The following is a 22,500-nucleotide window of genomic DNA, read 5'->3' as shown; positions in this document are numbered from 1 at the left end:
GGCCCGCGGTCTATAACCTTTTTACCTTCCAGGACGTCAAACACGCACGGAAAGCGACAACGTATATATGTCGGCGGCCGATCATAATATCCGCCAGATCATGAAATTCCTAGGCCTAGTAAATCCGCCATGTTAAATTTTGTATCATGCATTATTAATAAATAAATCGTCGGGTGACAAGCAAAAGTCACTAACTAACATCATTGAAATTATTGGACAATAAACTGTGTTACAAGTGTAATAAAGTGCATTGTTACTTTAATTTCTTGATAGTACTTAGTGATTTTTGCTTGTCACCCGAAGAAATAATGTTTAAGAGAGGACAAAAATAAAAACAAATATATTTTTCTTAATCTATTTATTACCCTTATCCATATTATCTGTCTTTTTTCTTGTGTTTAGACTTCTTAGCCTTCTTCTGTTTCTTATTCTTCTTTTTCTTCTTCTTAGATTTCACCTCTCTCGCTTCCACCCACGAATCTGAGCTAGACGACGATATTTCTATAGCTTCCCTTTCACTCTTGCTCCTAAACATAGGCTTTTCTATCATTCTCTCTCGCTCTGTCTCCTCTAGTCTTTTCTTTAGATTATCTGGTATTTTAGGGCCATACATATCAGCTTCTACTACTGAATCATCATCAGTTTTACTATTATTAGTATCTTCAACTTTTTCTTCTTTTTTCTCAGCGTTTCTTTTCCATGAGTTGATTTCATCAAAATCTATATTAGCAAATATACCTCTAGGTGGAGAAGTATTTCTTTCAACATTCTTTGGTACTTCAATAAATTCGCTTACACTATCAAACATAGATGTAGGCTTATCAGTATTCGTTTTTGCACCATCAATAAATGGTTTATCAGTATCTTCCTTAGCAGTTTCATCTTCATTTTCACTGTCACTGAGAAAAATAGATTTATACAAATCCATTTTATCAAACTTACTAATAGTTTCTGTAACTTCTACATTCTCTTTGCTTTTTAAATGTTCTTCCGATTCTTTTAAAAACAATTCAGCCACTGTGAGTCTTTTGAAAGTAGTATCTGTACTAGTACTAGGTTTAGGATCAACATTAACTTTATCTACATCTTTTTCTAGGACTTTTTTATCGTTATTCATCTTGATTACTTCTCTTCTGTTCTCTTCTCTGTTCAAAGACTTGGAGCCGCTGAAAGTGTGTTGTTCTTTGGCGAAGCTCTCTTTGTCGTGAATTGACGATTCCAAATAGTTGAATATGGAGTATGACACTTTTGGTTTTTCTCCTTTGTTTGATTCAGGCCTGTGGACAGAATATAATTCAATATATAAATGTTTAATTTAATGTTTTCTCTTATAAACACTTTGGAAGGTATAGGAATTAGAGATATACCGCTCTCTTTACTGAGTTCTTACCTCCGAAATCGAAAACAGAAAGTGAAAGTCGGGAAATATGTAAGTGACGAGTGCGACGTAAAATTCGGAGTTCCGCAGGGGAGCGTCCTAGGCCCAACGCTCTTTTTAATCTACATAAACCAACTCTGCGACATGCCTATCGACAATGGCTCTATCTTTTCGTATGCGGACGATACGGCTGTTGTGTTTTATGGAGATAATTGGGAAGACGTGCGTAAATCTGCAGAAATCGGCCTTAATAAGATTGCCCGCTGGCTACAAGCCAACCTCCTTACCTTAAATAGAGACAAAACAAACTACATCTGTTTCACCCATGACTGTAGAACTCAACCCGACCCCACTTTCACTCTCAAAATCCATAATTACAATGACATCGATTCAACACTTTGCTCTTGCCCTCCCATTGAAAAAGTGGAACATATAAAATATTTAGGGGTTATGATGGACCAGAGACTTGCTTGGCACTCTCATACGGAACTAATGATGTCCCGAATTAGGAAACTTATTTGGACCTTTAAATGCTTAAGATATGCTGCGACCTCAAAACTATTAAACCAAATTTATATTGTCCTAGCTCAGTCGATCCTTTCTTACTGTGTTTCAGTATGGGGTGGAGCCAATAAAACAAATTTTTTACAACTTGAAAGAGCTCAAAGAGCACTGATAAAAGTCATGTACTTTAAGCCTTATAGGTTTCCAACCGTTGATCTGTATGACCTATGTGGCCTTTTATCTGTAAGAAAATTATATGTGCTAAATGTAATCTTACGGATACATAAGTCTACGTTTTATTACCCTGTCCCTAATACCTCTAGAAGGAAAAAAACGAACATAATCCCTATTCCACCAACAGCGACTGCCTTTGCCAGAAGACAGTACAATGTCCAATCGGCTAAATTGTACAACTTCCTAAATAAAGAAATAGATATATATCCCTCCACCTATAGAGAATGTAAAATAAAAGTAATAAACTGGTTAAAGACTAAAAACTACGACGAAATAGAAAAACTACTTAAACATAATATAATCTAATATAATTCAATCAACCAAACTATTCCCTTAATACACACAAACACAAACACACACACACACACACACACACACACACACACACACACACTCACATACACACACACACACACACACACACAAGTGGCTCTTAAACTATTAAAATTTACATTAGTTGCTCTGCTACTCACATGTTAGTTTTATTGTTACATGGTTAACTTATTAATTTGTTTAGTTTAATTTAGTTTAATTTAATTTATATTATTGTTATTAAACTTATCATTATAGTTTTTCTTTTAGCTTATAGTTAATCACTAAGGAAGAGCGGTGTTCCTTAACACAGGTATTTTTATACTTAAAAAGGGACACCAACCTGTATTTTGTTAAATATTGCTTGTTAGCGAATAAATATTTTTTCATTTTTCATTTTCATTTTCAATGTTTAAGAAGCTGAAACGTCAGCGAACGATGCTATTAAGCCTAGAATAAATTTAAAAGTGGAATAGTAGTTTGTGTTACAAGGGATCAAAATGATATATTTCCGTCAAGGGTACATTGAATCCTGAATGAAGCGATGGATTCTAACAATAGAATCCCGAACGTGGCGAGGGATTCTAAAGTAGAATCCTAAGCGTAATGAGGGATTCAAGTGTTAACGCCCAAGACGAAATAATTTTGATACCGTGTGACACATACTGCTTTTCACATCAACTATGAGAAAAATAAAAAAATCTTAGTGTTGACACATATTATTATGTTTTAAAATATTATTCAAGCTAAAAAAAAAGTAAAAAATAACAAAAACAGGGTCCTAGAACAGAAAAGTGCCACTTTGATCCCCCCTAGCAGGGGGAAAAGTGCCACTTTGATCCCTCCTAGTGGGGAAAAAAGGCCTTTTCCGAATAAGTGATGTGAAAAAATTATTGTCTTGGGTGAGACTTGACTCACAAAAAAATCTATAAATGTTTATAACAATAAAAAAATAGCTGTGACATACGGTCATGATGAATAAAGATTCCGTTTTTTTCTTTTGCATTTAGCTACGGAACCTTAAAAATGGGAAAAGGGATTTGGATTCATTAACCCTTTGAACCCCATCGTCGCTTGTCGGAATGCACGAAGATTAGTTGACGTCTTTAGCGGTGAAGGGGTTAAAAAACAGTCTTCTTTCTTCTTCTTTTCCCTGCCCTTAATTCATGTTATGTGGGGTCGGCACAACATGTTTTTCTCTTCCATTCTCCTCTGTCTTTCGTCACTCGCTCCCTTATTACACGACTGCCCGAGCAAAAAGAGTGTATTGTTTCTCATATCCTCATCACACAATTCATCCATCGTTTTTTGGGTCTACCATCCGCTCTCCGTCCATCAACATTCATCCCTAACATTCTTTTGCCTTTCTGGCATTCATCCCTCCTCATTACGGCACTGGTCCCACCGCGAGCTAGTAAGCTATGAGCTATCGGCTATAAACACGAACAAAAGATAAGCACTCCCGTGTAAATAAAAGAGACACGGCGATATTTATAGTTACTCGCCCAGCGGTGAGCTATAAATATCGCCGTGTGACCAGTGCCTACATGTCCATACCACGCTAACCTACTCCTACTACTCCTCATTTTCTCCGTTACTGGAGGTATTTTCAAACTTCCTCTTATATACTCATTCTTAATCCGATCCTTTCTCGTCACTCCACACATCCATCTCAACATTCTGCACTCTTCTTTCATCCGCCACTTTCGTCGCCCATCATTCTGATCCATAGATTATAACAGGTAATCCACCGCCTCAATATATTCTACATATATAGAAACATACAGGGTGTCCCAAGACTATGGGACATCAAAGGAAAGTACCTTCAATATCGTAGATAGGATATTTTGCTGAAAGAAGACATTATTTTAATTTAAAAAACCAATTTAAACTGCATTCATAGATTTTTAAATATATATTATATATTCATGGTCTTCCATTTACTTCTGACACTATTTTATTTAGCAAAAAATAATCCTTATGATAAATCCTTTCGATCAGATAAAACTACAGGGTGATTTTTTTTCTCGTGTAGCGGGTTTGATTCCCGGTTCAACCATGTAATTATTTAAAAATCTATGAATGCAGTTTAAATTGTTTTTTAAATTAAAATAATGTCTTCTTCCAGCAAAATATCCTACCTACGATATTTAAGGTACTTTCCCTTGATGTCCCATAGTCTTGGGACGCCCTGTATACCTCGCTAGTGTATCCGCCACGTTGAACCGCTTGCACACTATAGCCTCCGGCCGCCACGGCGCCTCCCGACGTGTAATAACGCCGTACGCGCCTATACGCGCCGCCTCCAGCTGGTCGGGCGTGGCGAGCCCGTGGCCGGCCGCGCTGCGCGCCACGGCCGTGAGGGGGTTGAGCGCGTCGTCCGGCTCCGAGGCGTGGGTGAATCTGTTGGGAATTTTGTTTAACACTTTAGCTGCCAATGTGTCACCGTGTCAACTGCACATTCTGTTGTATTCTGCTTCGGTTTTGTTTTTATGTTCTGAGTTGTTTTGCGTTTGTTTTACGTGTCAATGGGTACACTGAAACTCAGCGTCGTAACACTACAACAACACTCATGTGCTGCGACTTCAAATTTACCTAGATTTAAGCCTATTTTATTAATGTTGTTGTGTATGTGTGTTTCCAATAAAAGCATCATTCATTCATTCTTTCAATGACGGCTACGGACGTCCATAGCTAAAACGAACGTATTATATAAAATATAGTTTGTCAAAGTACTGTCTCATTTCAATCATAGATAGAGAGAATCATACTATATTTGTCTTACACTAGTACTACTAGTACTAGCACCCAAAAGAAAAGGATGAGTATAGTTTTCCTGGTTCTTACACTTCTTACTGACTGACAAATGGGTTTGACCAACTAGAGCCCATCAACGTGCACACTAGCGCCACTGTTAAATAATCGTGACTGTTTAAATTTAACGAAAGATATTTAAAAAAGGGGGCCGCTACGTACTGTATTTTGTATTTAAGTACCTTTTGAATACATCAGACTAGTTTTTATGTTGCTGGATTCGTCGATATACAGTCAAATACCCTATTGATATAAAATCTCGGCAATCTCACATATACAAAAAACCATTGTAAGTCAAATTAACCATATGACCATAGACGGCCATAGCCGACAAATATTACAGTATAAAAAGAACCTTAATACATTCAAATAAAGTTTATTATTGCGTGTTAGGTATATAAAATAGTCTTATATGATCTAACCTCCTAAGGCCCAGCCATACAAATGAAAAATCCAGAATTTGCCACTGAAGTTTGAACCTTTTAGTGCAAGGAATAGAGTTAATTTTGGTTTTGTATGAAAATTGAACGAAACAAAAGAAATGCGAATCTGTTCCAATTGAATATGTTTAAATTTCATCGAACTGAATAAGTACTATATGTAGGACCTTGGGCCTTAAGAGAAGGTAAAAAGTGCATACCTGTCCCCCATAACCCCAGAAAGCGGTTTATACAGCTTCGCGGCCTGCTCAAATTCCGAAATCTCTCTATTCCTCTCCCACGCCGTCAATCTATCCATCTCCCCTATCTCCAGCACGCTATCCTTGTCTTTCAAATACTTCTCGTATCGCGCTTGCTTCGCCGGATCACTCACAAAAGGCTTGAAGACTTTTTTTATCTCTTTTCCCGAGTCTTTTATAGAGATGAAATCTTCTGTTTTATCTGTTTCTGTGTTTGTATCTGTGGTATTTTTGCTATCTGTGACGAAGTTGACGTTTCTGCCTAGGAGTTGCGCTATGGGATCCGGTTTATGCGGTTCATCCGGTTTATTTTCCGGTATATTTGTTTTCGGTATTGGTGTTTCGCCCAAGAGTGAGCCGCGAGCTTCGGCAGACAGATCGTGGCGACCAAGTCCTGAATTAAATGCAAGAACGGTTAAAAAATTACGTTTACGATTTTATTTTGGTTTTCCTAAATTTTACCAGCAACAGGAGCATTCCCGTCCCGTACAAACGCGAATATAATGAAGATATGCAAGTCTGAGTTTAAAATATGCATATAATAGTTATTCGTTTTACAAGGGGGCAAAGTTGTTGTTTAACCGCTCGTGATAATATTGATACTCGAGCGAAAGATTCTAAAATTGAACGACGAGCGTAGCGAGTGGTTCGGAAAATGGAATCTTGAGCGTTGCGAGGGTTAAACAAAATTTGCCCCCGAGTGAAATACAAAATTTTGCACCACACCAAGCCGAAACAAATATTAAATGTAAAATATCAAACAAAATCCAACCAAATCAAATCCAAATGAATGTTATTAAATATTTATCATCCAAAATCAATCAATTTAAAAGTCAATTCTACCAGCAAACATAAGAAAACAACTCAAAATTTGCATTTGATTATTTTGCCCATAGGCGTACGCATGGTGGAGCAAGTGGGCCCACCCTGGTCTGTGGTCTGACGAGAAGTTAAAAATTTTTAGGAACCATTAAGGCACGTAACCCTACTTTTGCCCCACCCTTTAATAAATGCTGGGTACGCCTATGACTTTGCCTCACATGTGAATAAAATGCAACTTTGCTATCAGTTTTTGAAGTGCAAAGAAAGCCTTACCGAGCTGGTGTGGTGAAAACATTATTTAACTAAATCAGGCCTGTTTTTTTTTATGAATAAAGGGGGGTTAGAACCGCTGGGCGAGTGCCCCAACATCTTGCAACATTCCACTAACCCAGGGTTAAGCGGTTAAACTGTTACACCCACTGTCAAATTGTACTGGTAACCATGGTAACTCCGGGTTTAACCTGTTAACCCCGGGTTAGTGGAATGGTACAAGTGGCAATAATTCAACAAAGTTTACCTTGATCCCGTTGTGGTGCAGCACTGGGCTCGAACCTGGACCTTCGAGCGCCGGCGGGCAGGGGGGTGTAGTCCCGCGGCAGCGCGGGGGGCGGGTGCGCCGGCACGGGGGGGAGGGGTTGAGTGGAGCGGACGAAACCTTCCAAAACCTAAAATATATTATTTTTAACCTTTTCGACGCCATGTCAAGACAATCAAACACAAAAGCTGTCACTCGGACGCCACGTCACCGAAGTGTCAAAACTGAAATTGAACTTTATGTATATGCACGTAGGTCTATGTTGCTCTGTGGTCTGTGACCCATTAATCCGTCTTTGGCGTTGGATCTGCGGTGCGGATATATCGGTCATTGGCGTCCAAAAGGTTAAACTATACGCTGGCAAGTAGTCCGACTAGAAATTGTAGAAAATAAATGAGGGCGCCACTTCCTACGTAACTGTCACATTTTTGACGTAAAATGCTTAAGCATGGCAGCAATTTAGTATGGAATTATTAGGCAAAAAAATAGAACCCTTCTTATAGATTCGTCATGTCTGTCTGTCCATGTATGTCACAGTCACTTTTTTCCGAAACTATAAGAACTATACGGTTGAAACTTGGTAAGTAGATATATTCTGTGAACCGCATTAAGATTTTCACACAAAAATAGTAAAAAGACAAAAAAATTTGGGGGTTCCCCATACTTAGAACTGAAAACCAAATTTTTTTTTCATATGTGTGGGCCGTGGGGTATCTATGGATAGGTCTTCAAACCGCAATTTTATTATGTTACTTGCTGCTTCGGAACCCTTCATGGGCGAGTCGGAATCGCACTTGGCCGCTTGTTTTAGTTCCATTTGATTTAATTTCTACTATTTTATGTCGTCATTAAAAACACCAAAAGGATCGACCTCCCATACAAAATTCTTATTTTAATCCCGTATAAAACTATAAGGAGTAGGTAATTTAATATTTTAAACTTTCGCGTTTTGAACACATGTTAACTCACATTATAGACGGGTCTAACGCGAATTATATTCAATTACCTTTATTTACCGACGTTTCGACACAGGTTTCACTGGTCGTGGTCGCGGCTGACTAATTGTCCCAGCAAAATATAATTCGCGTTAGACCCGTCTATAATGTGAGTTAGTAGGTAATTTGATAGTGACATCACATACTAGGTAATTCCATAGTAGCAAAATCGTTTTGACAGTTCGAAAATAGAAACTGATTTGACTAGTAGTCAAATACCCTATTGCAAAACAAGTTTTTGGCAAAATTTCATTTATGGTACAAGCTTTTATCGCCGACTGTACTTTTTTTTCCACAGGCAACTAATACTCATCGAGACAATTCTAAAAACCCCAAACACAATTCGGTTTCGTTGTTTTATCACAGAGTTCCTATGGCCACTTCCGGTTTCCATCATCAGATCAGCTCGATGACACCATAATATTGCATTGTCACCCGACTTACATATGTATGCAAAATTTCAGCTCAATCGGAAACCGGGAAGTGGGTCAAATTTAACTTGCAAGATTTGATTACACACAGACAGACAGATAGACAATGGTCAGGTGAAACTAAATAAAAGCTTGTATAAAGAGCCGCATGCGACTCGCGAGCCGAGGTTTGCCGACTCCTTCCACAAATTAATAGAGTATGTAAAGGGGCCCACTGATTAACAGTCCGCCGGAAGGTATCGGCCTGTCAGTTGTTCGGAACTATCAAAATTTTGTTCTTACTGACAGGCCGATACCGTCCGGCGGACTGTTAATCAGTGGGCCCCTTAAATATATATGGTGTCTTACATTACTCTCTTGTTTGCCTTTTGGTTTCTTTTTCTGCTCCACGGGTCCTCCCAGTGAGTAGTCATAGTGGGACATGTCCTCGGTGGCGTAGATATCGTCATCTTCATTCTCTAAGGCCCCCACGCCGAAGGCTTGGCCTCGGATCGACACCTGCGAAAACAAAGGAAAATAATTGGGTACTTTCCTCTACTTCAAATAAATTATTTCACACCGTGCACGAAACACAATAAACACAATTTCTATTTAATAAATCGGATGGAAGTATAAAAAGTAGGTGAGTTTACCGTGACGTCACTACATTCATTTTCATACAAATTCCATATTAACAAATCGTTTTGACAGTTCTAAAAAAGCAGCTGATTTGACTAGTAGGAATGTAGCCTATTTAGATACGAGTTTTTTTATTGCCGATATATGGAGTTGCGAGGGATTACAAAATAGAATCCTGACCGGAGCGATAGAAAGATACACCTGAGCGTAGCGAGATACTCTAATTATTAGAGTTGTATTAGGGCCGATTTTTCAGTTACCATTTAACTTGTCCGATAACTATCCAACGAATTAAGTTATCTGATTGTTTAACTGTGGTATATGGAATTGTCAATTTTTCAGTAGCATTTTATCCGGTGGATAGTTATCTGTGGTATACGTCATTTGAAGCGGGTGCAACGGGTGCAAACGAGATGCACAGATACAAAATTCGGTATGTTAGACTGAAATAGGAATAATGCAACTTTTGCATTTGACGTCTGTCAACAAATAAAATATAACATTGTTGTTTGTTGGCTTGGCTTGTGGTTCGTGTTTAGTGTTATTTCAATTTAATTAAAATGTGTGATAAGAAACGTGAACGTAGTTCCAACTTTGCTATTTCCGAAATTTCATTATTAACGGAATTAGTGTCCAAGTATAAGTTAATCATAGAAAATAAAAAAACCGACGCCGTCACTAACAAAGACAAAGAAGCGGCATGGAATTCTATTGCGCAGACTTTTAATGCTGCCTCTAGTGCTTCGACGGTTAGGACAGCAAAAACCTTGAAGCTAAAGTATGAGGGAATTAAAAAATCCGCCAAGAAAAAAATGACCGCACACAGGCAGGAGTTGTACCGAACAGGCGGCGGGCCTTCTACAGCTCCAAAGATTGGTGTGATAGAGGACAAAGTCCTGTCAATATGTGCCAATATATCTGGGTTAGATGCTCGGAATGACAGCGATAACTTTACAGGTAACATACCGTTATTATTTGTTGCAAGCCCTGTTGCATTATTTCAACCCTATAAATTATAAATTAGTATTGTCTTTTCAGATAAACCTGATGAAACTGTTGAGGAGATATTAAATGCAAATGGTGTGGCTGATTTGACATTTGAAACAACAGGTATTTATTCTTACCATTGCAGTAAAATATATATAATGATGCTGTTCTTAATCTATGTATGTACACTTTCATAACCATTGTTCTTATATTTTAGCTACTCTACCAGATCATGAAGCAGTTGAGACACCCATCATGATGGAGTTAGAGTTTACCGATGGGGATGGTATGTTTTAATATATTTTATACAAAGTTAAATTTCTTTTTGGTAGCTTTTTCGGGTCTTAATATTTATTTTATTGTTACTTGCAGATAACCATGACAAAGAAAACATCACAGATGATTTAAACAGCACTTTTAAAAGTGAAACTTTAAAAGGTATTTATTTTAACGTATATGGTGTGCATATCTAGAATTCTAGATAGTTTTCAGTGTATCATAACTGAGTACATCTATGGCTTTCATAGGCAAATTTAATTTATGGGTGTTAATTTTTTTTTGTAGATTCACAAAACAAATGGGCATCGTGGAACCCTAAGGCGCTGAAAACAAAAGTTTCACAGGCCCTGAAACCGTCTAAAGGCAGTGTCACAACTAAATTGGACCAACTAAGTGCAGAACGGCTAGAGCTGGTGCAATTACAAAAGGAGGTTGTGAGAAACCAACTCCGTTATGAATTAGAGGAACATCAATTAAAGATGCAAAATCTAAGAGCCGAAGAAGAAAGAAAGCTAGAATTGCATCAACTAATGGTTGATACTATGAAAAGGAAATAAATATATAAGTTAATAATGTCAATTGCAGTCAATTGCTTTAATTTAGTTTAGGTCTAGTTCTACTTATAGTTAATGTCTTAGTTCTTAGGATTTTTAGTTATTGTATTTTTTTTTTATCTTTTACGTGTAAACTTGCTAGGTACTAAATAAATAAATATGTTTTGAGGATTTACATTTTTATTTACCCTGTTGTTTAAAAAAATAATAAAATAAATATAATAGACATTATTACACAAATTGACTAAAGACCCTCAGCTCAATAAGGATTGTGTTGTGGGTACAGACGGCATGTGTAATACATATAGAAATGATTTTGAATACTTTAATATGTAGAAAACATCTACAACTCATCAAAGAACAAATGCCCTTACCAGGATTTGAACCCGGGACCATGGGCTTCATAGGCAGGGTTACTATGACAGACAGGTAATCAAATTAAATTAAATGCATATGTACCTATATATATATATTTTTATTTTGTCCTGTCAATTGTACCTATATTTCAATTCCATAATACATGTCAAATATTAAAACAAACTAAATTAAAAGATAAATTATACACCTTAAAATTAAATTAGAATTAAAAACTTTTACAATTAAAAATGCTAATAATCTTTATATAAAACAATAACATCACTTGCCTTTTTCCAATCCGACTTATTTTAAATGTCCTATGTATGGTACCATAATAGCTAAGAATATTAAACTATTTAAAATAACGCATTTTTACAGAGAAAATTATACAAAAACCCAACAATTGATTGTGAGGTTCTTTGGCAAGCACTGTATCTCAATTGCCTGCTAGAGATCCAAAATATGTAATCATAGCATCCCTAGTTCTGGAGTTTCTGCCTCTTTCATCTCCGGCAAGTTCAGACACTGGAATCACTAACTGCGGTGGAACTTGAACCTCAAGGTCTGTCGGTGGTTCTCCTTCATTTTGTGTGCGAGCTAAATTGTGCAATATTGCAGTAGCAACAATGATGTCTTGGGCTAAAGGTATTTTGCACCTTAATCCAATACTCAAAACTGGGAATCTTCTTTTCCATATGCCAAATGTTCTCTCAATCACATTTCTCGTTCTGATGTGAGATTCATTGTATAACTGTTCGGCTCGAGTCAAAGGATTGCTAAGTGGAGTTAATAAATAGTTATTTAAAAAATATCCACTATCACCCAAGACAATGCCATTGCCAAAAGTATGATTGTCACACTGATATTTAGCAGCAGAATTTGCGAATATCAAACTGTCATGAGTTGACCCTGGCCATCGTGTAACAATGTCCAAAAATTGCAAATTGGCATTGCACATTGCTTGCACATTTAAAGAAAAGTAGCCTTTTCTGTTCCTGTAAATTTCTGCATTATCGCCACCTGGTGAAATTGTTTTTACCTGCGAACAATCCAGAGCGGCAATAACTCTTGGAAACCTAGCTATTTTATAAAAATCTTGTTGTACGGCAAGTATTTCCTCGCGGGACTTTGGTAGTGAAATGAAGTCTGGTCTCAGTGCAGCAATGGCTTCAGTCACTCTTTTTATAATTTTGCACATTGTTGAGTTGTGAATACCGCCAAAATCTCCAACCGTTATATAAAAACTCCCTGTTGCATAAAACCTTAAGGTCAGGAGCAGTTGTTGCATCGGAGAAACACATTGATTCCTGAAAATAAGAAACATTTTGCATTTAAGTATTGTTTTTTAAATCACAAATGTTCTTCTAACTATAAGTAGGCTATATAATTACACAATACTAACCAGTTCGTTTTGTGTTTGATTTTTTCTTCAATTAGAGAATGTATAAGCGAAACTGTTTCTTTCTTCAGTCGAAATCTTTTCCAAAATTCATTATCATCCCATACATTTAAATTGTCAGGCCTGGCTTTTACTTCTCTGGGCTTCCTGTGTTCTGGATGTATATAATCCAATATTTCTAAATCTTGTGCAATATCTAAATCGTCGACAATATCAAATAGATCCATCTTGGTTATGAACAATATCAAAATAATCACTAGTAACCACACTATTACTTGATAAAACGACGAAGTATAAAATAATGCCACTTTAAAATAACCTAAAAACGTCAAAGTTATCAGACTGACAGCTCTTAACTGGCCCTTGAAGGGACAGATAACTTTATCCCTCAGTTAGGGGTTTTATTCGGCCGTTAACTCCTTTCTGACCACTGAAAAATTGAGAATTGTGCTATCAATGGAATAAATCCTATCTGTCTGTTTAACTGGAGACTGAAAAATCGGCCCTTAGACACAGAGTTAGAGTTGTATGAGTTGTGTTTGGACGACCTCCTAGCCTAGTCGGTAGTGGCCTAGTGACCCTGCCTATGAAACAGGAGGTCCCGGGTTCGAATCCTGGTTAGGACATTTATTTGGGTATTTATTACAAATATTTGTTCCTGAGTTATGGATGTTTTCTATGTATATAAGTATTTATATATTATATATATCGTCGTCTAGTACCCATAGTAGTGTTATTGAGCTTACCGTGGGACTAGATTGATCTGTGTTAAATTGTCCTATAATATTTATTTATTTATTTATTAGAGTCTAATACAAGTAATACAATCTTGAGCATAGGGAGGGGTTTTACCGCCGACTCCTCTATATAATTTCATCCGATTATAGTATACAATATACAATCGAAGTATTCTAAAGTTAAATCCGAAGCGTAAAAGAAGATGGGAGGAAACGAGAATCCTAAGCTAAGCAAAATATTTAAAAATGAAGTGATGGGAGAGGTTTTTCAATATTGAGCGTAGCTAGGAATTCTAACGTGTAATCCTGAGTGATATACATACCTTTTTCCCTTTATCCCTCATAACAAGATGGCTGGAGCTACTGCCCTGTCCGTACTCCCCCGCCATACTGCCTAGGACGGAATGCCGACTGAGCCCAGAGTACCCCAGTCCGAAGCGGTCGCTCTTACGCGCCAGGACATAAGGCTCGTAGTCGTCTGGCGCGAATAAAGTGTCGTACTCGAACTCCGAGTCGGAGCTGTCTGACTGAGGCTCTGTTGTCTGAAACAAGTTTTCGATAAAAAATATATTTTTGGCTTTTATCGCTGTCTGTACTTTTTTTCGCAGGCAACTGTCTTTCCGTGCTTTGTTTTTTGTTTTTCGTTACTTATTGAGACAATTCTAATAACGTCAGTCTTTCCGTGACCACAGCTGATGTAACTCAACTGAAAGGTCGGAATTTAAGGTAAAAACAATGAAATTATATCGCTGTAAACCCGTTTGTGTATATGTGTGCAAAACGCGAGTTTAAAGTGATTTACAATTCTACTAAACCCAAACAAAATGAGGTTGCGTTATTTTGTCACAGAGTTCCTATGGCCACCACCTGTCTTCATCATCAGATCAGCTCAATGATACCACAATTCATCCGTCTTCTATTAGATGTGAAGTTTCAGCTGAGTCGGGAAGTGGGTCTAACTTAGCTTGCAAAATTTGATTTTTCTTTGTATGATAGGTGTTAAACCGTCCGTCACAACTGTGCCTAGACTGTCAGGAGACTCATGACTTGTCTCATGGCTCCTCTACACGATGGGCCAACGCCGGCCACTCCACGGGACGCATTTATGCGTTGGGCCTACTGTCCACGGAAGCGTAGCTGCATAGACGCGTATTCGTCTTTGTACGCGGCAATGTCGCGTCAGCCGCTCCGTGGACAGAGTTGTGCGGTTTTGTATGTAGGCTGCAAGCAAGCGTAGGGGAGACCGAGGTGAGTTGTGACAGAGGAGAGTTGTGACATTGTCGATTTTTTGGAATCTATTAACTAAAAACTAGGTCGCAATAGCGCGCGTTTGTTAGTTCAAGTTGCGAGCTAACAAACGCACACTGTTGCGAGCTCACTAACAGTTATTGGATTCCAAAAAATCGACAATGTCACAACTCTCCTCTGTCACAACTCACCTCGGTCTCCCCTACACCAAGCGTACAATGACGAATACGTGTCTATGCAGCTACTTCCGTGGACAGTATGCCTTAGAGGGAGCAAGTGATATTGCTATCTCATTCCACCGTATGGCTGCGTACCTTGGAGTGGCCGGCGCTGGCCCATCGTGTAGACGAGCCATCACGTGTTGTTGGACTGCGTCCGAAATTCGGATTTGAGAAAAAGAATTTTTGGTAGTTTGGGCTCCATGCACTATGGACAGTACAATTGTTGGTTGGCAGAACCTTTATCTGACAAAGCAATCAATGTATACCACTTTATTGACCTCTCCCTTAAGTAAGGAACTATGAATATGAAAGCACCCATGAGGCTGACATGTTCACCTAGAGTGTCCAAACCACAGACAAAACATCCTCCAGACTGAGCATAGTCGCACTACCCCTCTGCCACGCATATCGTAATTTTACTCCATGTTCGAGTCGAAAGTGTCTTTGTGTGACGTCCGTGTCTTTGAACGGACCAATCACGGCACGGGACTTCGCTCACCTCGTCCCGTTCACCCCCGCATTTTTGGCATCATCGGTTGCATGAAATAATTGCTCTAAACTCGGTCTAGAGGATTCCTAGTTTATGGTCCAAACCCTTTTACCAGATTAAAAAAAAATATTACACAATCAGACAGGTTGAAACTAAACAAAAGTTTGTAAAAGAAATGGCCAGTACTCACCGGTCTCAACTCCTCAGGCATGTAGCACCCGTACACCTTGTGACGCTCACTCGCGGCGGTTTTCTGACGGCGACTGAGGCGCTCCCCAGTGCCCTGCCCCGGCCTCCAGCCCATAGCGCGCAGCATGCGCACTGCTGCTGTCTCGTGGACCGCCCGGACTAGCTGTTCTAATACTGGCTCGCCTGTGAGAAGTGGCCAGTACTAACCGGTCTCAACTCCTCAGGCATGTAGCACCCGTACACCTTGTGACGCTCACTGGCGGCGGTTTTCTGACGGCGGCTGAGGCGCTCCCCGGTGCCCTGCCCCGGCCTCCAGCCCATAGCGCGGAGCATACGCACTGCTGCTGTCTCGTGGACCGCCCGGACTAGCTGTTCAGACACTGGCTCGCCTGTGAGAAGTGGCCAGTACTCACCGGTCTCAACTCCTCCGGCATGTAGCACCCGTACACCTTGTGACGCTCACTGGCGGCGGTTTTCTGACGGCGGCTGAGGCGCTCCCCGGTGCCCTGCCCCGGCCTCCAGCCCATAGCGCGGAGCATGCGCACTGCTGCTGTCTCGTGGACCGCCCGGACTAGCTGTTCTAGCACTGGCTCGCCTGTGAGAAATGGCCAGTACTCACCGGTCTCAACTCCTCAGGCATGTAGCACCCGTACACCTTGTGACGCTCACTGGCGGCGGTTTTCTGACGGCGGCTGAGGCGCTCCCCGGTGCCCTGCCCCGGCCTCCAGCCCATAGCGCGCAGCATGCGCACTGCTGCTGTCTCGTGGACCGCCCGGACTAGCTGTTCTAGTACTGGCTCGCCTGTGTGATAGAGTAGCTAGATCAGTGCCCCAAACGCGTTAGTTCCGCGCAGCATTATTCCCCATCGCATTTTTCCCCACTCGCGTTAGTTCCGGGTAGCATTATTCCCGGTCGCATTTTTCCCCACTTTTCATGGACGTCTCACTAAATTAATAGGTTAGGTTCGTTACTTCAGATGATAGGTACTTCAGATGCCCGAAGGGCAAACCGCCCAGAAATAGGAGCCCCGCGAAGCTGGGCTCCGTCTGGCTATGTTGTGAACTAACGCTACGCGGAACGCGGAACTGATGCTAGTGGGGAAAAATGCGACCGGGAATAATGATACCCGGAACTAACGCGAGTGGGGAAAAATGCGATCGGGAATAATGCTACGCGGAACTAACGCGAGTGGGGAAATATGCGATCGAGAATAATGCTACGCGGAACTAACGCGTTTGGGGCACTCGCTACTCGTGAGATATTTGTACATTACAAGAGACTTTGCCTCCTTGTGTGTGTTCTACTGGTTGTACAATGGGCTGTGGCTCTGAAGAATTAAGGTCATGCATGAAGTTTATATTTGAACGAAATCTTTTTTTTTAATTCGGATGTTTGTTGTCCGTTATTAAATTATTATAAGTAATTGCTTTAAATTATAAATAAACGTACAAAAAATTGCCCGCGAAAAGCTAGTGAGCGAAACACAACGCCATTAGTCGAAACGCCATGTGACGTCACTATTTTGAACAAATTGTGAAGACAAACCAAGAGTGAAAGAGATGGCATTATGACTTGATTCGCCACTAAGTACCAAACGTCAGTCGCGTCCACACCGAGTGATGTTGTCAGTTCTGTCGAATTCGCGCCAAAAATTATGAGCATTTCAACCACTCAAAATTTTTCAACATCTTAAATATTTTTTAGTAATAGTCGGTTGTCTCAGTAAGCCACACCTCTTACCGCCTAGCTAAATTTGATATCCACATATAGTTAATTCTTTTTAGCATTAGAAAGAACTTTAAAGAAGGTAAGCGATCTTGACATGTCTTTTAATCGAAAAACGCTTTTTAGGGTTCCGTACACAAAGGGTAAAACGGGACCCTTTTACTAAGACTTCGCTGTCCGTCCGTCCGTCCGTCCGTCCGTCCGTCTGTCACCAGGCTGTATCTCACGAACCGTGATAGCTAGACAGTTGAAATTTTCACAGATGATGTATTTCTGTTGCCGCTATAACAACAAATAGTAAAAACAGAATAAAATAAAGATTTAAATGGGGCTCCCATACAACAAACGTGATTTTTGACCAAAGTTAAGCACCGTCGGGAGTGGTCAATACTTACTTGGATGGGTGACCGTTTTTTTTTTGCTTTTTTTTTTGCATTATGGTACGGAACCCTTCGTGCGCGAGTCCGACTCGCACTTGCCCGGTTTTTAAAAATCAGTAACTATTACTTATGAAAGCAAAAGAATATAAAATGATCGTATTAGATTCATAATTGTTACATATTTGCCGTAACTTATTTTTAAAATGTGTTTTTCAATTAAAAGACTCATCAAAATTGTTTACCTTATTTCTAAAGCTAAAAAAACGAACTATAGATTAAAAAGCTCTCGATGAGCTCGAGATCCCCAATGATGAGATGATGGGTGCCCAAGAGCTACACGAGCTCATTCCACCGTCCCCATTCTACCATCGGACTTTTAGACGCACGGCCGGTTTCCATCCTTACTTGGTAGATATTCCACCAATTCGCACGAAGCGCTTTGCTTCTATTTTCCTTATGTGCACTGCCAAGGAATGGAATTCCTTGCCGGCGTCTATATTTCCGTGTTCTTATAACCCGGCAACCTTCAAATCAAGAGTGAACAGGCACCTTCTGGGCGAGCTCGCTCCATCGTAGGCCACGTCTACGCCTCGGCTAGTCTGTGGCCATGAGTAAGCCCATTCATAATAATAAAAAAAAAAACAGGAATTTCACCTGGTATAGGTCCATCATGGTATCTTGTATGCTGGCGTTTCCTACCGGAGAAGTCACTCTGTGTTTCCATGACTCTTGGGGCGATGCCATGCTCTCCACGGTCTTCATCGTCCATGAAGTCTTCAGGACGTTGTTTCTGCAAATAGACAAAAAAAAATAGCAACCAACAGAATAAATCATTTCTCACAATGGTGACGCTGACGACGTCGCCTACGCCGCCACCACTGACCACCCCTCGCGAGCAGATATGAAAGAATGTGATGACATGAAACTGTGTAACTACAAATGTATTCATTTATTTAATCTTTCTTCTTAGGGGCTATTCATAAATTACGTCATTTCAAATTAGGGGGGGGGGGGGGGGGTCCGGACATTGGATGATGGTAGCATGAAGTAGGAGGAAATGAGGTCATTTGAAGCATGATTTTTGGGGTTTACTAACGAATGGGCCAAAAACGTTTCCCAAAGTATCACATCCCAAACTATGTTTCCCAAATTATCATTTACCAAAAAAATGTTTGGCAAAACAACTTATCGCAAATTTTCAGTTAGCAATAGTCTTTTTTGGCAAGTTATTGTTTAGCAAATAATTACTTGGACAAGTTTCATTTTACCAAATATTATTTAGTAGTGTCCGACCGAAGGTTCGGTTTCGGTTTCGGCCAAAAAATCATGTTTCGCCTGTAGTTTCGGTTTCGGCCAAAAAACGGCCGAACCTTTCGGCCGGGCCGAAACTTACGAAATGGTACTTCGGAATAAGACCAAAAGTTGGGGAATAAGTAGGACAACAAAATTAATACCAACATATTATACTGATTCATGTATAGGTACCTACAGAAATTAATTGGTTTATTATAAAACACAATCCACTAACGAGGGCGCCACTGGACGGCCGACGCAGTCTTAAGAGGCTGTCAATACCTATAACGCGCACACTGTCTAATTGTTTCGGAGTGAATGAGTGATTTTACCTCAATTTACTATTGGTTTGTGTTCCACATGTCTTCTACTTCAGCTTAGCCTTTGGCCTCGCTGCGCCATGCTCGGCCTGCGGTCTCGCTTTTTAATACAATGGACATTGGTTGGAGTCTGTGCTCAACTACTTATCCTGAAGCCTGAAGCACGGCTTTGACTTCGCATGAAAGTTCGCCTCACTGGGGAACTTCGGACTTTTAGGCCCAGGTGAAGATTGGTACCCGGCCTTGCGATATTGTCAACAAAAAATTTCGCGCTCGCGTTTTTGGTTGACCCTGTATCTACATGTTAACTTGACTGGTGAATGAATAGAGTTAGACCAAGAATATTCTGCAATGATTTTGATAGCATACGCAGTGCAACTAGTGCAAATGTTATTTATACGTCATAATTTCATAGAAGTTTTGACGTTTAAAATAACACTTGCACTGCGTGTGTTATCAAAATCGTTGCAGAATTATCTTGGTCTAACTCTAGTAATTTTCTTAAAAAACTGCTTAGGGGCTGTCCATAAATTACGTCATCGATTTTTGACGATTTTTGACCCCCCCCCCCCCTATAATCATCCAAAAATCATGCTTCAAATGACCCCATTTCCTCCTACTTCATGCTACCGTCATCCGACATCCAGACCCCCCCCCCCCCTAATTTGAAATGACGTAATTTAATAATAGTAACATCAATTTCAAGTATATTGGGTGTTGACAGCCCCATAATATGTGTATAAAAGGGGTTTTATGACATTTTTTCAACGATTTTTTCAAGTCTACAAAAGTTTCGGTTTCGGTTTCGGCAAAAAAACATGTTTCGGTCGGACACTATTATTTAGTCAAATGTATCATTAAGCATAACTTACATGTCCCAAAATATTGCATGGCATACAATTTACATACCAATAGAGAGGAGGCTGCAGAATTTTATTTGTCTGGTATTTAACTGATCATTATTTTTGGCAGTAAGAATGTTTTTTTTGACGTTATATTTTACTATGTATATGTTTACATAGTAAAACGTAACGTCAAAAAAAAACATTCTTACTGCCAAAAATATGTAGTAAATGATCACTAAAATTAAAAATACATTTTAATGTAAAATGATAACCAAATTTGTTACATCTTGCTATTCTATTAAAGCAAACAACACCAAAGTAATCATTGTAACCCAAAAATAGTAAATAACCACCAAAATTTACACCACATTTTAGTTTAAAATGTCATGCAAATTTTTTACATCTCGTTATTCTATTAAATTAATTAATCCACTTCGATAACCTTTTTCTAGTACATAGTATTTCGTTTCTGTAAGGATCGCGGTTCTAACCTAACCTAACCCACTTTTGTAATAGCATTTCGATTCTGTGAGGGTCACAGTTCTAACCTAACCTAACCTACTTTTCTGATAGCAGTTCCGTTTTGTGAAGATTGAAGTTCAAACCTAACCCAACCCACCCAAATTACGTAGAATTTAACGTAGGTACCAATATTAACATAACAAAAAGTACAAATTTAAATAGAGATGCCTATTTGTCAAATTTGCGAAGTGACAATTTTGACCAAACATCTTTTTGGAATATAATATTAGACAATAAAAACCGTTTGCTAAATAAGTTTTTGTCCTAATAACATTTGACAAAGTAAAATCATGCCAAATGATAATTTGACCAAATAAATTATATGCGAAGTGTCACTTTGGTAAAAGTTCCTTTGGGAAATGAAACTATTGCGATAAGTTTGTTGGGAAGTGAAATTTGGCGAAACGTATTTGGCCCAAACGAAAGTACACCGATTTTTGGATGATTATAGGGGGGGGGGTCAAAAATCGTCAAAAATCGATGACGTAATTTATGGACAGCCCCTTAGGCTAGGTCATTTATAATATGAATATAAAAGTAAAATATAAAAACACTTACAAAACAATAAAAAATATATATAAACACATTATAATCAAATGTATTATTATTATTATTTAGCCTTTAGTCGAACAATACATTTCATATATTTCACTTTTTGTGTATCCGTTTGCCAGGTGGCAAAGGCCTCCTCCAATCTTTATGTTGTTGTTGTTCTTTATTATGTTGTTGTTTACTGTAACTACAAATAAGTGTAGCTTTTAAACAGCAAAGAGAAGAAAAATTGCTTTTTAAACCAAAAACTTCAAGGTTTTATCTAGCTACTTTAGACCCCTGGTAGTTGGACTATAGTCAATGTTCCATACTCACAGAAACCTGAGCCTTATCACTCCTACTGCTCTTGAATGTTGCCGGGGCCCAGCCCTCGGCACTGCCCACAGTGTTCCCAAAACCCGCAGAGAAGCCCCCAGTGAAGGCGCCGTGGAAACGTCGCCGCCCGTGCTCGTCCACCGCAAACTGATCTGGCGGCTGCTGATACTTTCGCTTGGAAGGTATTTCGTCTAAGTAAAATAAGTTACTGTTGAAACTATTTCAGATCAGAGGGCCTACCAACACCGGAGTTCGCAAATTGAAGGCATCTTTATCTATCACTCTAGTTACGCATTAAATAGGAGTAAAAGAGAAATACGCCCGCAGTTTGCGAATTTCGGTGTTTGCGGTAGGCCTTCAGAGAAAAATCGACGCAAATTTTCGCAGTAGTTGAAGTTACGATATTTCAAAGCCTTACCTTCCTCGTACGGTTCCAAAGGTGTACCATATCGTATAACATTTTCTTCGTCGGAGTCAGAACTACTCATTTTTGATTAGGTTGGACTATTTATTGATAATAGCAATCAATTATTTTTAGTTTCGTACATAAATACCGACCAAACCAAAACATAACTTATGAAAATCTGACACTGACAGTAACGTCAGTGACATTTCGTTTTTTTTTTAATCCTTGTAATGAAACCAAAACATAAAGAGCAGTCAACTTTACTATGCCACCAAATAGAATATTTTCTAATGTAATCAAAACCTACGTATAATACGCATAAGGTACCATTATTTATTGGTTCGACTTCGACTAGCCAC

At 39.2% G+C, this 22,500-nt stretch overlaps 3 protein-coding genes across 5 annotated transcripts; 1 reads left to right on the top strand and 2 right to left on the bottom strand.

The window, feature by feature from the left end:
• Positions 1-13: 13 nt before the first annotated feature.
• On the bottom strand, positions 14-22,301 carry LOC134674088 (G patch domain-containing protein 1 homolog). 3 transcript variants are annotated; one of them, XM_063532142.1, is made up of 11 exons: positions 22,154-22,301; positions 21,736-21,926; positions 18,543-18,678; positions 16,403-16,584; positions 13,959-14,177; positions 9,053-9,202; positions 7,261-7,408; positions 5,883-6,315; positions 4,628-4,831; positions 366-1,277; positions 14-25 (listed from the first exon to the last, which is right to left on the bottom strand). In XM_063532142.1, the coding sequence occupies exons 1-10, from the start codon at positions 22,221-22,223 to the stop codon at positions 377-379; spliced, it is 2,634 nt and encodes an 877-aa protein (XP_063388212.1). In that variant the 5' UTR covers positions 22,224-22,301; the 3' UTR covers positions 14-25; positions 366-376. The 3 variants fall into 3 exon arrangements, with proteins under 3 accessions (XP_063388212.1, XP_063388211.1, XP_063388210.1); XM_063532141.1 differs by lacking the exons at positions 16,403-16,584; positions 18,543-18,678; positions 21,736-21,926; positions 22,154-22,301 and adding an exon at positions 15,991-16,153; XM_063532140.1 differs by lacking the exons at positions 16,403-16,584; positions 18,543-18,678; positions 21,736-21,926; positions 22,154-22,301 and adding an exon at positions 15,785-15,966.
• Positions 9,746-11,301, top strand: LOC134674091 (myb/SANT-like DNA-binding domain-containing protein 4). Its single transcript, XM_063532144.1, has 5 exons — positions 9,746-10,279; positions 10,361-10,432; positions 10,527-10,595; positions 10,682-10,747; positions 10,874-11,301. The coding sequence occupies exons 1-5, from the start codon at positions 9,883-9,885 to the stop codon at positions 11,143-11,145; spliced, it is 876 nt and encodes a 291-aa protein (XP_063388214.1). The 5' UTR covers positions 9,746-9,882; the 3' UTR covers positions 11,146-11,301.
• Positions 11,599-13,386, bottom strand: LOC134674090 (putative nuclease HARBI1). Its single transcript, XM_063532143.1, has 2 exons — positions 12,902-13,386; positions 11,599-12,806 (listed from the first exon to the last, which is right to left on the bottom strand). Exons 1-2 carry the CDS (start codon positions 13,123-13,125, stop codon positions 11,936-11,938), a joined length of 1,095 nt encoding a protein of 364 aa, XP_063388213.1. The 5' UTR covers positions 13,126-13,386; the 3' UTR covers positions 11,599-11,935.
• Positions 22,302-22,500: the final 199 nt, after the last annotated feature.

The sequence above is a fragment of the Cydia fagiglandana genome, chromosome 19 (assembly GCF_963556715.1).
Source record: "Cydia fagiglandana chromosome 19, ilCydFagi1.1, whole genome shotgun sequence".
Taxonomy (NCBI): Eukaryota; Metazoa; Arthropoda; class Insecta; order Lepidoptera; family Tortricidae; genus Cydia; species Cydia fagiglandana.
This window is presented reverse-complemented; position numbering and strand designations above follow the sequence as displayed.